The sequence below is a fragment of the Emydura macquarii genome, unplaced genomic scaffold, assembly GCF_026122565.2.
Source record: "Emydura macquarii macquarii isolate MOO-44397 ecotype Brisbane River unplaced genomic scaffold, CSIRO-AGI_Emac_v2 contig_3379, whole genome shotgun sequence".
Classification (NCBI taxonomy): domain Eukaryota; kingdom Metazoa; phylum Chordata; order Testudines; family Chelidae; genus Emydura; species Emydura macquarii.
The window spans coordinates 18,755-36,444 of record NW_027133516.1 but is presented as its reverse complement, the minus strand read 5'-3'; the positions used below and the strand labels follow the sequence as shown (position 1 = coordinate 36,444).

Here is a 17,690-nt window from a genome sequence, read left to right as displayed (position 1 = left end):
AATTTGCATGTGGATGGCAGGGCTAAGACATTCCGCTTGAACGTAGCATTTCTAGCACAGTTTCAAACAAAGGCATTCTGTCAGTGATTTTTCTGATTCCACACTATTTAGAGGTGAATTTTAATGTTGTTTTGAGAGAAGAATAAAACCATAAAGGTAAATAATTACATCTTGAAACATATGTTTAGATGCTTGAAATGCTTTTGAAATAAGCTTGAAATGTAATTTATAATATTCTTATACTTACACCTTCATAGCAACATTTTCTAAATTAGAACAACCTCTCTTTTCTCTTTCTCTCCCTATTTTACACTGAGATTTCACAGAGGCAGAAAATTGACAGGAGTGACTGATCCCATCCGTCACCATCTGCTACTCCTGGACCAGGGGACAGGGAAGGTGAGGGGCAGCAACGTGTGATGGGGCAGCAGAAGACACGAGCTGTCTGTCCGTATTTCCTACCAGTATCAGCCTGTGCCGGGACCTGTTTGTCACACAGCACTGGAGGGGGCAAACACTGGGGAGGGAGGAAAAGCTGTCTGGACTCCTTCCCTTGATTGGGTCCCATTTGCCCTTCCCCTGGTCCAGCTATCGAATCCCCTCCCCTAGATTTCCCCACTCCCACCCTCCCCCCATGGCGCTGGGACCAGCTCCCCACACAGGCTGAGGCTGCAGCGCAGAGCGGCCCGTACAGCAGGGCCCCGGCGCTCTCACCGCTGCCCCCTATGGCTGTTTCACCCCTGCCATGGGCAGAGACTCCCCCAGGGCAGGAAATGCCGGAACCTTCCCCTTGCTCACTGTCCCCATCGCACTCACTGGGCTCGTAACCCGCCCTCCCTGGTCATTTCTGCCAGGAGCTCTTCCTCTTTGGGGACTCTCCTCTTCCCCCTCATTACATGCCCCCAAAGTCTTCCTCATGTCAGCTGGGCTCTTCATTGAGCTCCTGCTGCAGCCCCCTCTGCACCCCCACCTTCAACCTCCACCCCTGATGCTGCCCCCACCCAAGCCACACATGCCCTGCTCTGCCCCTCCAGCCCAGCAGCTGGCTCCCCCCACCCCCTTCTCTACCCCTCTCCCCTCCCCCATCTGACAGGCCTAGTGCTGGGAACTGAGGGGCAGGTGGCAGGGGGCAGGCGGGTGATGCCCTTTAGACCCTCCCCTGGGCACAGGCCTGGGGGCTGCTCAGCGCTGGGAGGGGACAGTCTCTGCCGCGGGTGTCGCTGTCAGGGACAGAGATTCCCTCCGGCCTGGGCTGGGACCGGGCAGATGATCAGGGGAGCCGCGTTTTCACCCCTAGCATTGCCACCAGGATAGAAATAAGGGCGAAGCGTCCCGGAGAAGGTGTCGGTGACAGTGCAGAGCTGGGACCTGTCAGTGACATTGTAAAATGAGACCTCGCCCGCCTCATAGTCCAGGAAAATCCCCACCCGCCTGGGCCTGACGCTCACGGGGAGGGGGGTTATGGGGGAGGTGCAGGCAAAGTATTCCCCGTCCCTCAGCTGCACAGTCCAGTATCCATTCCTAGGTGAATTTGAGCTCTTCCCCTTCCTGCTCACAGATTCCCTACAAACCCCCAGCATCCACTCAGGCTTGTCTCCCACCTCCACCTCCCAGTAACGCCTCCCGCCCGGGAACCCCTCAGCGCCCAGGACTTCAGGGTAAGTGTCAAATCTCTCAGGATTGTTGGGCAGATCCTGGCGTGTGTCTCCGAGTCTCACACGTTTCCGATCCTCAGACAGGACGAGTTCGGGATTTGCCGTGTCTGGATCCAGAGTCACGTCCACTGGGGAGAGAGTCACAGAGTCAGGGCCGGGGCAGGGGCTGGTCACGGGGATCAAAGGGAAATTAACCTGCGTCCCCGTTAATGGCTGGGGGGGGGGGCGTTGTTACCCGTTAAGGGGAGTCAAGGCCCCTCTGCCCATGGGAGCGAACTTCAGGGGAAGCAGAGCAGGAGCGAGGGAGGGGTGGGGTGGGAAGGTGTCAGCGGGGGCAGGGCAGCCCAGGCACAGAGGAGGGGACAGGATGATGCTGGGAGAGGAAGGGCAGAGGGGAGAGGCAGGCACCACAGGGGTATGGGGGGGAGTGAGGGGTGTGGTGGGCACTAACAGGGAGATGGGGGAGGGAAGGGCCAGATCCCAGGAGGCACCAGGGGAGCAAGCGAAGGGGCAGACGTCAAGAGGGAGAGGGGGAGGGTGGTGGGCACCAGGGGCAGAGAGTTGTGAGGGAATAGGGGGCTCCAAGGCGCATGGGGAAGGAGGAGAGGGGTGGGCTGGAGGGGGCAGAGGGGCAGTGAAAGGTGGGGCTGGCTCCAGGACACTAGAGGGGATGAGGGAAGGGGCAGGCAGGCAGGGCAGAGGGATCTCAATGGGAGCGGCGCACACCAGGTGCGCAAAGGCGGTGCGTGGAAAGGTGCAGGTGACAAGAGGGGTGAAGGGAGGGGCAGGTGCTGGGGGCAGAGCGGAGAGAGGGGAAAGGCAGACCCCAGGGGGCACCAGGGGAGCAAGGAAAGGGGCAGTTGTTAATGGGGAGAAGGTGAGGATAGTAGGGGTGGGTGCCAGGGCACGGGGGACGAGTGGAGGGGCTGGCACCAGGAGGGCTGAGGGGGGTGAATGGCAGGTGGCTGCAAGGAGGGCAGAGGGGGGAGGGTCGGGTACTGGGGGTAGAATGGGGGGGATGATGGAGCAGGGGATCACAAGGGGGGCAGAGAGGGGTGTGGCAAAGGGTGGCCTTATGGGGGCAGAGGATAGCGAAGCAGGGGCACTAGGGGGAAGAGGATGGATGAGGGGAGGGGTGGGACCCTGAAGGTAAAGGGGGTGAGGGGAGGCACAGAGAGCAGGGAGTAAGGGGGGGCAAGGGAAGGGGTGGGCACCGGGGGAGGGGGAGGTGGGGAGTGGAGGGGCAGGGGCTGGTGGGGGATAAGGAAGGGGATGGTGGCAGGGGGGAGGGAGGGGGGGAGGGACAGGGACCGGGGGGGAGGGGAGGGGCTTGTGCCATGGGGTTATCAAGGGGGGTTATCAGGGGTGGAAGGGCAAGGGAAGAGGTGGGTGCCAGGGGGATAGACAGGGGAGAGGGGAGGGGTGACAGCTGCAGGCAGAGGGGGTCAAGGGAAGAGTCCTGCAACTGCCAGGGGGCGGGGGGGGGGGAGCAGATGGGCAGGCAGTAAAGGGGCAGGAGGAGGGGCAGACATCAGAGGGCGGAATGGAGCAAGAGAAGAGGTTGGTGCCGGGGGGGGGGGGGGGGGACATCTGTTGGGGAGCAGAAGGGGGGAAAGGAAGGGGCAGGCAAAAGGAGGAAAGGGCAGAGGAGAGGGTGGACATCAGGTGCAGAGGGAGATGGGGAAAAGAGGGGTGGGGAAGTCATGCGTGATGGGGGGAAGAGGGGGCGGGGAGAGGGGCACGGAGAAGGAAGGGGTGAGGGGAGGGGTGGGTGCCGGGGGCAGGGCAGTGAAGGTGTGACTGTCTTTTCTCTCATGTTCACCCTTTCACAAGACGATGACACGTTTCATACCAAGTGGGTCTCCTGGCACAATCCGTGCGGTAACGTGACATGTAAAGTTGTAAATTCTCCTGAACGGCATCACTCAGTTCAGAGAAGCCGGCACAGCCAGTGCCTCAGAAACAGGCAAATGAAGGCCTCAGCCAGGTGTCAGTGTAATCACACCATGAGCACCTGGGGAGCAGCCGTTCTTTGGCAGGCAGAAGGGGATGAGCAGGAAATTGACATATTGGCACAGACACAGCTGGGGTCCCCGTCCCACAGCCCTGCTGTCACCTTAACCCAGCTGCAAATATTTCTCAAAGAGGTGAGAAAAGTAAAGGAAACTAGAATAGAAACTAACCCCGCAAATACCTCCCTTCTCCTCCCTTCCTTTCTACTCCTGGCAACAGACACACCTGAAACAACCCTGCCCTGGGGAGAGGTCCTGGCTGGGGGTGTACAGCCAGTGAGCTGAAAAAGCCTGGGGTGAAAGACTTTTTTGCTTTCAGTTCTTTTAGTCTGAGAAGTTCAATGTTAGTTTGTGTTTTATTTTTTATTTCCTTTGTAACCGGTTCTGACTTTTATGCCTCATTACTAGTAACCACTTACATTTCTGCTTTCTGTCGTTAATAACCTTGTTTTATCTAAACCAGTGTGTTTGGTTGAGGTGTTTGGGACCCTTCACTTGAGATAACAGGGCTTGTGCATAGCGTTTTCTATTAATGAAATGATGGACTTTCTATGAGCTTGCGTTGGCCAGTAGAGCGCTGGGCAACCAGATGCACATTTGTTGGTGGACAGTTTGGGACAGGAAGTTTGCTGGTGTCTCCTGCAGCGTAACTCAGCAGTGGCTGGCTATAGCACTCTTCCTGTGTAGCTGGGAGGAAGTGACATGCTAGAGACCGTGTGTGAACACCCAGTGGCTGTTCTCACAGTGAAGCAGTGTAAAAGGCACTCCAGACTGGAGAACTGAGGGCACCAAGCTGTTCAACAATCGAGATTGTACCTGGCCCATGTCACAGGGGAAGGACAGAGGCAGGCATCTGAAGAGTAATGGAAGGCAAGGGAAAGTGCAGGGGCAAGGGGGATTGAGGAGGTTGAGCAGAGGGGCAGACAAAAGAAGGGGGAGCTGGCACTCGGGAGGCAGAGGGAAGGGGTGGGCACCACAAAGCAGAGAGGGGTGAGTCAAGTGGCAGAGGCCAGGGGGGAGTCGAGAGACAGGGCGGACCCAAGGGTGGAAGAGGGGATCAGGGGAGGGACAGAGGGGGCGAGGGGAGGGATGGGAGCCATAGGAGCCAAGGGGGAAAGGGAAGAAGTGGCTGACAGGGTGTGTGGGGGTGAAGTGATGGGGGCTCCAGGGTGCAGAGGGTGGTTGGGGGGAGGGGCAATTGCCAGGATGGCAGGGGGCAAAGGGAGGGGTGGGTTCCAGGGGCAGAGGCCAAGTAAACCCCAGCAGGTGACTTTTGTCTCAGATGCTTTGGTCTGTGTCAAGTAATTTCAGGAGTGCTGAAGAGGGGAAACTGAGGCAGGGAGCTTGCAGGCCACCCTGAGGCAGCTGAGGGGGTGCCCCAGGGCGCCTCCCCATGACAATTCTGTGAAACTGGCACCCATGTAACAGAGCTGCTGCCCCTCCCCACGTGGACAGAGCCTGGCTCTCCCCAGTCTGGCTGTGCAGGCCCCTCACCGCGGTGTCTGACCCCAGCAGAGCCGGTGCCAGAGTGAGAACCTGGAGTGAGCGCTGAGCACAGGGTGTTTGTGTCTCCTGCCCAGCTCCCGGCCCCCCCGGCCCAGCTCCCTGGCTACTCCTGCTGCCCCACAGCGTCCGGCTCCCCCTGAGCCTGCCCCCACCACCGACCTCAGGCTGCCCCTGCCCTGCCCTACCCTGCCCTGGGTGTATGGAGCCCCCTGCTGGCTGGATACTGAACTGGGGGTGACCCAGGGCCCAGCATGGAGCCAGCCGGGTCTCTACAAAACCCTCTGCCTGACCCAGACAGGCCCAGGGTGGGCTCAGGGATCAGGGAAGTGCCCGCTCCCCGCCTGGCGGCCCCGGTGCTCTGAGGAACCCTTTCTCAGGGCGCAGCCTTTCCCGGGCAGCTGCAGCAGGAGAGAGCTGGAGGCACAGCAGGGCTTGCAAATGGTGCCAGAGGGGCTGAGCGCAGGGGCTCTCCTGGGACAGCGGGAAGGCAAGTGTCTGGAGCATCCCTGGTTTGTGTCTCCACCTGGGGCCCTTCAGCGCCACCCCCCGGAAAGGCCAGGCACAAGCCCCCACCTACCACTTGTGCCTCTTGGGGGAGGAGACCGAGCAGGAACAGGCCCTGGAGCAGAGCGGGGGTGGAGCGTGGGTGGGGATGGGGACATGGTCCAAGCACCGGTGCCCCCCCGCCCAGCCTCCCCTAAGGCAGGTGTCACGTGCCCCCATGGACCCAAGCTCGCACCGGGCTGCACTCGGAGCAGACGAAGGGTCCGTGTGAGGCAGTTTGTTCTCCAGTAAAACACGGCCCATGTCAGGTTACAGCAGCCAGGCTGGCCCCTCCCCTGGCTCAACCAGCCTTGGCTAATGGGGCTGTGGCAATGCTGAGCGGTGGCCACACGACGCAGCCCCCCATGTCCCAGGGGAGATGCAGAGACACATCCTCTGTTACCAGCCTGTGCAGCACCCGGCACAGTGGGCCAGTCCAGGCCTGACAGCACCTGGCTCAGTGACACCCCTGGGGTCAGGATGTCAGAGCAACAAGCAGGTGGGTGCAAATAGCCGGGAAACTCCCCAGCCCTCAGGGCCTCAGCCTCCAGCTATCACAGCTCCCAGCCTGTCCACTGGGTCCGTGTGTGTCATGGGTGCCAGGCTGTGTCCAGATCCCCAGGCACAACACACCTGAATGGCTCAGTGGTTTCCACTCACCCCAGAATCTCTTCAGCATATCAAGGTAGCACTCTGGGATTTTATACAGGTCCTTCAGCTCAGTAGGAATGGCTTCTGGTTCCTGGAGTTTCATACTTTGACTCCTATGAAGAAAACGTCCCACCATCACTCAGCTGCTCTGTACACACATCACTGCAGAGCTGCTACCAATAACAGAAGCGCAATGAACATCGGAAACATACCTGGTCAATGTGCTTTTCACATCCTGGAAGGAGAAAGAGAATCAATGTTCTGAATTAAAACCATGTGCAGAAAACAGTGAATTTTCACTCTGCGCATCAACCTTTCATCTAGAAAACAGACCCACCCTTCCGGGCTTCACTGGTCTATGGTAAAAGCTCACAGGTCATTTTGCATTACCAGGTTTCATTTTATGTAGGTGAGACAGTAATTTGGCCACTAACATTCTCCCCTGTGGGGCCCGATCCCATCATCACACAGCTCACAATCTGTGTTTATAAACCTTGTTGGGCCCAGTGCTCTGGAGGCAGAGCAGGGATGGGTTTAGCCCATTATCATTTTTGTATCAACCATTTAATCGCCCCCGGCCTCACTGGATCTCCATGGTCAGAATTCCTCTCTCCCACGCACTGCACTGGTTTTGAACCGATGGAGCTTTTAACTGGATGTTCTATGTGTGCGTAAAACCACAGAACACGTTTACTCTTCAGTTCTGGAATCAAGACCCATGGATCTGAGCTTTTAATTCTGCATGGATGAAGAATTTTGCTGCCGTCTGTGTCTCACCTTCAGCAGCTCAGCAGCCGTTTGCTGACACTTCTCCTCTATCTCTGTGATCAGCTGCCGCAGAGAGGAGCTTTGCTGGGACAGTTTGGTTACGTTTTCCTGTAGTCTCTGCAGAGTCTCCCTCTCCTCCTCCTCCAGTCTCTGCAGAAGCAGCTGCTCCTCCTCTCTCAGCAATTTGTGCAGTTTGTTAAATTCACCTGCAATCGTCTCTCTCTTATTCTTTACTTTCCTCTTGAGAAACAAACAGAGAAAACGTGAGCCAGATGTCAAGTCACAGACTGGGCTCTGTCCATGGAGCAGGGGATATTAAATCAGTGTCAGGTTTGTCAGGATATTTGCTTCTTTGGAAAACGTATCATAAAGGTTTGTTTGAGTTCAGAGTTAATACGGCCAGTCCCAAAATGGGGATTTCGAGGGTGTTTGTAAATCCGGAATATGCTATTGCGGGTGACCTGGATGGATGCAGTGGAGCGGGGAGAAAACGAGGGAACAGTGGAGATTTACAGGGGGCTGCACAGGGTGTTGGGGGGATTTGGGTGCCCAGTCCCGGGCACTGAGACACCAAGTGGAGCCGTCCCAGCAGGATGTGGGCGATGCTCGTTCTGGGACAATCTGCTCCCAGGGCTGCAATGCCCAGGGCCGAGGGCCGGTGCTAACAGCTCTTTGGTGCCATCCCGGGGCTCACGTGAGTGTTGTGCACCCAGGGGACTGTCAGAGCTGGCTGTGGCCTGCCCCAGGCTGGCTGAGCGCCCCGTGCCCATGTGCCCAGTGACCCTGGGATCGCAGCGTGTAGGGACCCAGCGTGGCGCACAGAGCGGCGGGTGTCTGATGCCAGCTGTGTCCCCACCTGCCCTCTGACAGGACCAGCAGTAACGATGTGGGGCCAGGGCCAATCCCGGCTGGGGGAGGGGCTGGCTGCTCTGCACTGGCCTCGCTAGCCCCCCAGCAGCTGAGCATAGAGTTGCTGGGTGGCCCTGGGGTGAGCCTGCCCCTCCCCCGTGTGACCCGGGTGTCAGCGAAGTTGGGGAAGGTCCCTCTTACTCTCCCTGAGATGCCAACATGGCCAGGGGCTTTATCAGCCTCCTGCTGCCCCGTCCCACTGCCCCCAGAGCCCTCCTCCCTGTAACCCCGTATGTGAGCCCCAGCCCTTCCCCCCATCCCAGCCTCTGCCCTGTGCTGACCCGCCTCCCCTTCCCTGGGCAGGGCTCTAACCCGTCCGTCTGTCCAGCTCCCCTGTGTGCTGGGGGAGGGGCCGTGCTCAGTTCCTGAAGGTTCCCAGGCTGCACAGCAGCCAGCGAGAGGCAGCTGCATCAGCGCTGTAACTTCTGCCTCCTGCCTGCGCCCCGGCTAACCCCAGCCCCAAGCAGCCCTCCAGCACCCCTGCCAGTGGGGTTTGGCACCGACCCATCCCCAGACCACCCCCACCCCACCCCACCTCTGGGAGCGCTGCAGCCTCGAGACATTCAGACACCTCGGGCTCAGCCCTGAAAATCCCCTGGTGCCAGCTGCCGTGGGAGCTCCCAGATGGCGCCCGCAGGGCTGTTGGCACCTTCCTGAGGCTTTGTGAACATGGCCTGGACCCTGCCAAGGGCCATGGACCTGCAGCCTCCTTCCCTCCTGCCCCTGGGAGCTGTGGGGTTACAGCTAATTGGAGTGGGGCAGCGTTATCGTATCTTCTCACATCTCCCCCTTCACACACACGGCACATCCTTCACGGGGGCCGTCAGCTCCCGGGCCCTGCTCCTGCCCACGGGATATTCCCCACCTGGCTCAGGCCCAGCACGACCCCTCGAGTGAGTGACTGGCCGCCCCTGCTGGGCCTCGTCTGACAGTCGCTGGGGCTGCAGTTACTCAGCACTGAGCGACACTCATCACTGGGCCCTGACCTCTGGGGATGCAGGACGTAACTCGCGCTCACGGGGCAGTAATCGGTGGTTTCAGAACGACACCAGCGGCTGTCCCAAGGTGCCCAGTCTCCATGGTGCCTGCTGTGCACATTGTCCAACACCTTCAGAGCTGGGTGTTAATTGTTAGGCACCTAAATCCCTATTGTCTGTGGAGCTGAGCACCAAGAGCTTCAGGTGCGGGCAGTGGGAGCTCCTGGAAACCAGCCCCCTTCCACGGGTCTCTAAATACGGCTTCAGATGCAGAACCCAGAGAACCCAGCTCTGAGTGCTCTGGTCTGGTAAATAGCCATTGTTATCTGCCTAGTGAGACGCCTCCTTCTCCTCTCCTCCCTGCTGCTGGCGTCTTCCTCGCACATCCCAGGCTCTCTGCCGGGATTTCACTGTGAAAGGCAGGTGACCCGGAACAGGCATTGTGTAACTAACATCAGCTTCACGGGGGCATCACCTGGCTACAGATAACAGTAAAGTCACAGTAACAGCAGCAGGTGACTGGGACGAGGCGGCCACACGATGGCAGCGAGGCCGAGAAGTGGCCAAGCATCACCTGGATTTACACTGACCTGCCCCTGGCTCTGCTCACTCATGGTGTGTCCACACTGCAATGGGAGATGTGTGTGACGGCAGCACGTGTAGACACACCCCAGCTAGCTTTGATCTAGCTCGCTGTGGTATTGGTAGCAGTGAAGGCGCGGCAGCACAGGCTGTAGAAGCCCACCCAGAACCCCGAGTAATGACTGGTGTGGTTACCCCCAGCTGACTGCTGGTGCAGGGGAGACGCACCCGTGGGGCAGATTTTCCACAGAGCTCAGCACCACAATTGGGTTCAACGTTCAGAACTGCTCAGCAGCCAGCAGGCCCCAGCCCAGCCACGGAGGGATTTTGTACCTCAGCCATGGAGGCAAATCCTCCGCCCAGCTCTCGAGTCTGGCCCAGGCACTGGGCAGGTGCGTTGCAGGGACTGTGGGGTGGGGGAGGGAGCAGGAACAACCCCTGTTTCCTCCAGGCTGCAGGGAAGCTGCGGAGCTATTTTATGGAGGCCGCTGAATCCTGATGACTGCAGCACCCTGCACCCCGTCCCCACCCGCAGGAGGGAAACAGGACCCGTGTAACAGTGAAAACACTGAACCCACTATTGAGAATTTGCCTCGTCAGGGAGCCCAGGGGTGAGTCTGTGCCACCGCACACGGGCCAGGAACTGCCCCCTCCTCCTCCGCCTACAGGAGCTGCTGCGCTGAGATCCCCACCAGAGACACGGCCTGATCCTGCCGGCACCAAGCCTGTGTCATGGAGCAAACAACCAGAGCAGGGTCATAACCTCGATCTGGAGCTTTACGGCCCCTTCATCCCTGGAAGCGCTGCAGGGGAAGGGCTCAGGGAAGGATAAACCCAGACACACACCTGCCACTCTGTGGTTTTCTTCTCCTCTTTAGACGTCAGCGCCAGGGCCTGCTCCAGCTCCTTCCTCAGAGGGCCCAGGGCTCCCTGGAGTTTCACCTGCAGGGGCAGCGTGTGTGAGAAACAGCCATTAATCTGCCTGTCCGACGGGTGGAGAGGACTGTACACGTCGGCGTTTCATACACCAGCAGTAAAATACCCTGGAAGCAGGCAGCAGACTCGGCTCTGCCGGCCCCACAGGCATCTTGGAAGCAGAGATGCCAGGCTCAGAGCGGGGATGCTCTGCTTTGTGCAGACACTCAGCACTTCTCAAAACCTGTGTTTGGTTTAGCTGAAGTTTCACCCACTGAGCACAGGCCGGAGGGGAAATAGCTGGGAAGGTTCCGAACGGTCCCTCCCGCCGGTGAGAGTGAGGAGCCTGGCAAAGTTCATCGCTCCCTGAACCCCAGGCCAGGCCAGGAACAAGATCCACACTGGGGCTCATCTCTCTGTCCAGGCTCCCATGTGGCCTCCCTCAGGCAGCCACATAACCAGGGCACGCTTTGCCTTTGACAGCACGTGATTCCTTCACCCGGCACAGCAACGTGCTCCTGCCCTGTCAGCAGGTGCCAGCTCTGGGGGTGCTGAGGGGCTGAGGCACCCACAGAAAAAAAATAGTGGGTGCTCAGCACCCACCCAGATGATTAGCTGTTGGCGTCCTCGCTGATTTGCTTCTCTCCCTCCCCACTTGGTGCAGATGAGCTGTGGGGCTGGCCCAGCCTGCTGCCCACCATCAGCTGGATCTAATCAGCTCTTTCTACCCTGCCTCTCTGCTCTGCAGGGGCTGAGTCAGTCCTGGGGCTGCAGCTCTGACAGCCTCAGGGGCAGGGCGGCTGCAGGTGCTAACCTGGGGGTGGAAACTCCCAAGGCCCGATCCATTGGGTAACAAAAAAACAGCATTGGGTCTGGTTAAGGAGCCCTGGGAGTTGTTCAGTCCCTGCTTGCTTATCCTCACCCTCTGCCCACATGTGATGACACCAGATGGCGACAGCAGGTGGCTGCAGCTGCCAGGCAGCAGCTCACGTGAGTTCCAACTTCTAGCAGAGGGAGCCCAGCTAGGGGAGGCTAGGTGTGGGGGAGGGGTGCAGTGGTGGCCATTGGGGCCACTGGAAAATTGGGGTCCCCTAGCAGCAGACTGGCAAGGCTAGGCTAGGGACCTGCCCGGTGTGGGCATGGGGAAAAGCCTGGGAACGCCCCTTATGGGGGGGGAGAAATCTGGACTGGACCCCCAGGACAGGGCTTAGTTGCCCCCCACTCCCACCTATAATCCCACAGCAGAAGGTATGAGGGGGGGAAAGCCCCAGAGGGGGAGGGAAGCCCAGGCTTGGTCTTGGGCCCAGACCTTTTTTTGCTTGGGGTTGACCTGGTGGCCAGTTGGGAGAAGGGGTTGACCTGGTGGCTGGCAGCCCCATTCTAACCATTAGGCCCCATTCCCTTCCCAGAGCCAGGTGACAACCCAGGCATCTGGGCTCCCAGCCCCTGCCCACTCTAACCACTAGCCCCCACTCCTCTCATAGAGGGAGGAGAGAAAGGAAAGAACCCAGGCATCTAAGGTCCCAACCCTCCCCTCCACACAAACACTTGAACCAATAGTCCATAATCCCCTCGCGGAGCCATGTGAGAACCCAGATGTCCAGGCTCCCAGCCCCCATGCTCTAACCACTAGCCCCTGGGTGTAATGGGGGTGGGGCCTTGGGGGACAGAGTAATAGGGCACCCACCAGCAAAACCAAAAGTCAGCACTGCTTTGCAGCCCCCCAGAGATCCCCCTTGAGCCCCCTCCAGAGTTCTCCCCATTTCACTCTTTTTCTTTCCTTGGAGCCCTCGGGTTCTCGCCTCTTCTCTGCCCCCGGGCTAAGGCTGCTGCTGCTGCTGCTGAGAGTTCCTGGGCTGCTGCTGGGCTGAGCGAGGGGCCAGCAGAGGCTAGTGAGAAACAGGAGGAGAGGCAGCCTTTGCATCCAGCAGAACAGCTTCATAAATGAGCCGGGATCAGCTGGGGGCGAGGGCAGATGGACAAGGGTGGCTGGAGTTTTTGAAGCTCCGCCCACAAAATAATCTCTGCCCCTGTGAGTCACCAAAGGAGACACCATGGCCTGTTCACAGTAGATGGTGCAATGTTCAGAACAGGATGGTGTTGCTGATTGGCTCCAAGGCCTCAGCTCCCCTCATGGGGCTAGAATATGTCACTGGGCTCTCTGGGCCTGGCCTTCCTTTACTGGGAAAAAGATTAGGGGTGGCATCTTCCAAACATCACCCGCTAGGGGCACTGGCAGGAGGCGTCACTGGCAGTAAATGGGGCTGAGCTGTAACTCTCCCTCTTCGATCTCACATGGGGAATAAAATCATTAACAATGTTGAGATTTAAATGATCTTCTCTGGGCATCTGAGCTCACCCTCACGGCGGGATTGGGGCAGTTCACACCTCTCTGAGCTGCTGTGCCCAGCTCTCTGCATCCCCTACACGGGGGTCACAATTTTTCAGGTTTTCTTTGCAAGCAGAACTGCTGGAGACTGGGTTTAAAAATAATGAAAGCTGAGATCCTGGAGAACAAGACAGTCGCTTTGGAGAAGTGCCAGAACTTCCTGGCTGGTTCTGAGCCCTGTAAGTGAGCACAGAGGCTTGGGCCTGGTCTGAACCTAAACACTTGGGTCGCCCTAGCTACTTTGCTGCAGCGCCGTCCTGTCGTGTAGACGTAGCCTTGGCGTTCTTGGGGCAGAGAAGACCCTCAGTGGACAAAGGACTTGGAGCAGAAATTTGGGACAGTTCAGGGCAAACTGAGATTGTCAGTGAGTCTAGTCCCTGTGGGGAGAGAAATCAGGTCATTTCCCTTCTTTCCTTCTGCAATCCTGGGTAGGGGCCTAATGTCAGCTATGTCCTCCCCTCTTTCCTGGGGTGAGGGCAGGGAACCTCAGCAGCCTCTCATCCCCAGACTCCCACTCTCTAGTGCAGACATAGCCCTAGGCAGGGGATGGGAGCACTAATACGGTTCTTTAATGTGGTTCCCAAACCTGGTTGTCCCATCCATGCTGCCAAAACCCAAGCGTGTTAGAACACAGCTGGCCCTAACTTTGTCAGATAATCATACCCACCATGTATAGATTGGTGCTAATAGCAGGGTGAACTTTAGCAAACAATCACAATACTGAGGTGTGTAATACATGGTGTACCTAAGCTGTAAGGCCACCCCACATCCTACTAATTTGATCTGGCATAGCGGATTCAGGAGATAATATGCGTGGAGTAGGGCTGCTGGTCTGGGAGGAGCTGAAGGAGGAGAGAAGAGCAGGACAGGGAGAGAGAAAAGAGCAGGAGGCAGGTGCCAGCTGTGGGCTCTGTGCACTGGCATGCAGGGATGTGTCCGGGCCCAGACTGTCTTGGTGCACAAGGAGCCGTCAGCCCTGTTCTCTCTGTGAGGCTTTGGAACTTGCAGTGTTGGAGCAAAAAAAGTTTGGCTCTTTTCCCATTACCCCAACCCTCAGTGCTCATCCCCTCTGAAAGCCAAGCCCCTGTCATGTCGGTGCCTAACTTTAGACAGCCATGTTTGAAACTTTCTCCTTGTATTAATAGGAGATAAACCTGGTGTCCTAAAAGGGTTTAATTAAGCAAGGTCAATTTCCTACCTTGTAATCCTGGGCAGCCTCCTCAATGGGAACCACAGTGTGAGACTTGTGAGCCCGGGATTTCTCACACACCAAACAAATGGCTTCTCCGTCTTCCTCACAGAAGAGTTTGAGGCGCTCCTCGTGTCTCTCACACAGATCCTCCTTTTGCTCTTTTCCTGGTTTTGTCCTCAGTTGTTTGATCGTTTGTACTATGTTGTTCAGCTGCGTGTTGGGTTTGAACTCCCCTTTCTGGAATTGGGCTCTGCATTGGGGACAGGTCAGGTCTGGCCCTGTTCCCTTTTCCCATTCCTCACAGTGCTGGGTGATGCAGACTTGGCAGAAGTTGTGCCCACACTCGATAGTCACCGTCTCTGTCAGGTACTCTAGGCAGATGGAGCAAATATCTTCATCTTGCACTTCTGCTGCTGTAGCTGCAGAGGCCATGGCGGCCAGGTGAGTGTCTGGTCATGTCTCTGCCCTTTGCTCTGTAGGATGTGGGATTATATGTAGACTGGGAGGGGCCACTGCAGGTATCAGCTATTCTCAGCCACAGAAGGAGAGAAGAAAAAGTTTTTTTTAAAAAGGAGGAACCAGGAAGGGGAGGGAAGAAAAAGGAAAGTGGAACCAAATGAGAGAAAGAGGAGGAACAAAGGAGGGAGGGAAACAGAACAGGAATGGACAGAGGTGGGGAGAAGGGGTGGGTAGTACAGAAACCTGCCTGGGGAGCAGGGAATGTAACTGTCTAACCCACCAGCACTGGTGACTAAAGTGGGGGCCTACAGAACTAAAAGTGCAAGTCTCTGCAGCTTGAGCTAAAGAGTCTACCTGTGAAGTTCAGAGTTGTAAAAGACCCACACATTCTGTGGGTCATCCATAGAGAGGGATGTGTAACACACACACACTCACCAGAGGGTTACAGGTGCAGTGAGGGGATCTTTCTGCTCCCCCGGGAGAGGAGGGGGATCACAACACTTACACAGAAAGTCAGGGTTACTGATACTTTGGAAATGTCTGTAAATGTTAATGCTACAGAACATTAAGGATTTTCAAAGCCCCTCCCATTTTAAACCTCCTTTCCTTTGTGTGGTAAGCTTTGGCCAAATTCTCCTGTCCTTTAGACCCTGTAAACTGAAGAACATTTAGTCCCTGAACTCTGCCTTGTGTGCAGTGAAGGCACTCTGCAAGCATACAATACTATACAGACTGGCATTGCATGAGTGCACAGCTGATATTACATTACTGTGATGCTCTGCACACCCTCGTGTTCTCCTTTAGAGTATAATTGTGTATTATATAATGCAAAGAATGCCATATTAGATGTCTTTGGAATGCTCATGAGGTACTGATCATTCTTGTTAAAGTAATATGTTGGTTGCAATTTCATGCATATGGTTATGAGGCTGCACTAGGTAATATTTGCAAAGATGTGTCCTCGTGGCTTGAAACAGATCCAGGCAAAATTCTCCAGGAGCAGAGGGACAGTTCGCACCTCATCAAGTCGTGTATAGAACAAACCCAGCTCAGCATTCCAGGAACAAAGGACTGGCCTGGGCATCAAGGGAGGATCAACTAGATTCTCAGGGAGTCACTTCCCTTCCCTTGGGCAGCTTGGAACCCTGAGGGGGTGATGCTCACTGACTCAGGACATGGATGAGTCCATGTAAGGACATTGTTGGTCACCTGACCCTGAGATGGGCAAGCCCCAGAGAAGAGTAGGAACAATATAAAAAGGGGAGACATTTGCCATGCTTGCTCTCTCTTCCACCTCCATCTACAAACACCACCAAGCAACTGAAGTGCTGACCAGAGGGGAGAGCCTGGTTGAAAAGAAACCAGGCAGCCAGCCTGCAGTGAGAATCGCCTACGTTTGTAAGATTGCTGAAAGTGTTAAGCTTAGCTCAGAATGCTTTTTGTTTTTATTTCTTTTGACCAAATCTGACTTGTTATGCTTTGACATATAATCATTTAAAATCCTTCTGTAGTTAATACATTCATTTATTTGCTCTACCTAAAGCAGTGAGTTTGGTTTGAAGTGTGTTGGAGACTCCACTTGGAATAACAAGGCTGGTGCATATTCATTTCTTTGTTAAATTGAGGAATTCATATGAGCTTACATTGTTCAGTTTACTTAGCTGAACATTGTAACATGGAGGTTCCTATGGTTGTATCTGGGACTGAGGGTATGTCTAGTGTCATTGTATTGTATGATCCAAGGAGTGGCTGACTAGAGGCACTCACTCACTTAGTTAGGGGCAGCTTACATGCTGGAGCTTATGCATGAACAGCCCCAGGAGTGAGGGTTCTCACAGCAGAGCAGAGTTAGACCGGCTCTTGGAGTGGGAGATTGGGGTGACACAGCAATTCACCAGACCAGATTGCACCAGGGTGTTATGCCAGGCACCGCTGATTACAGCTGCCTGCAGGTTTTGGATACCAGGTGAGAATAAAAACATGCCCACACCAGTTAGGTACACTTATTTTTAATTACAGCTTACGCTTCAAACAGCAGAGGGAGACCCTAACGTGCTTTGCAAAGCGGGCTGCAGGGGATTGGTGCCACGCAATTTAAGTGGATTTATGGCCGAGTTTTATTATGCAGTTTGCATTTTAAGCTTTTGCATGCAGCATAACATATGACCTTTAAGGTACAGCTAGCATTGGCAAATTTACAGCATGTGACCTTGCTTTTTAACTTTTTTTTTTTTTTTTTTTTTGGCACCACAAGCAAATTTACACGAACTTGCAAAACCTGTTTACTAAGCTGAGCAGTGCCTTTTATTAAACCGGTTTTAACCAAACCCGTTAAGCCCCTGTTTTTGTTTACTGCGTTACAAATATTTTCTGTGGCCTACACAGGGGAACTTCACAGTTACATTCAGAGAACTTTATTAAAAATGTTGGGTGGCAAAGTCAAGCTTGCAAACATGAGGCAATGCCAGTTTTAAGAGGGCCTGAACAACCAGATCACCAGCATCAAAAGTCGACCGTTCAGGTTAGAGCATCATAGTCAGGATTGTTTATCTGATTGTTTAAAAGCTTTGGGTAACGTTCTGGTTAGCAACATCAAAGAGCATCAGTGCGCGCCCCACAGAGACCCTACTCCTCCTCGTGCCTGGTTTCCCTGGCCAGTTAGCCACCATGAGCTGTGAAAACCAGCTACACACTCAAGCTGTGATCACAAGCTACGATCAGGACTGGGAACTATACACAAGGAGCTGCAGAACATTTGGCATGTGTGCGTGTGCATGTATGTATTAGGTACCAATTATTAGTTATTAATAGAATTGTTTTCTCATAATAAATGTGACATATTACCTTGTCCCCTGAAAAAGATCTTGCTTATAAGCATAACACATCCACCACTGGTTCATACAGATAAATGTAATTGGTAACTACTTATGTGCGTTACTTTCTGCATTCCTCTAAGTGTAGACAAGGAAAAAACATCAGTTCTACTACGGGTCACAGGTTTTATAACTTTATTTTTTTTTAAAAGATAAGTCGTAGGTGCTGGAACTAAGGGTGCTGGGAGTGCAGCACCCCCGGCTTGAAATGGTTTCCATTATGTACAGGGCCAGCACAGTAGCTGCGTGATCTCTGGAT

At 55.5% G+C, this 17,690-nt stretch overlaps 1 protein-coding gene across 1 annotated transcript; it reads right to left on the bottom strand.

Annotated features, from left to right (window-relative positions):
* Positions 1-1,114: 1,114 nt before the first annotated feature.
* Positions 1,115-14,531, bottom strand: LOC137143987 (E3 ubiquitin-protein ligase TRIM39-like). Its single transcript, XM_067534070.1, has 6 exons — positions 14,106-14,531; positions 10,450-10,545; positions 7,145-7,375; positions 6,580-6,602; positions 6,377-6,480; positions 1,115-1,783 (listed from the first exon to the last, which is right to left on the bottom strand). The coding sequence occupies exons 1-6, from the start codon at positions 14,529-14,531 to the stop codon at positions 1,224-1,226; spliced, it is 1,440 nt and encodes a 479-aa protein (XP_067390171.1). The 3' UTR covers positions 1,115-1,223.
* Positions 14,532-17,690: the final 3,159 nt, after the last annotated feature.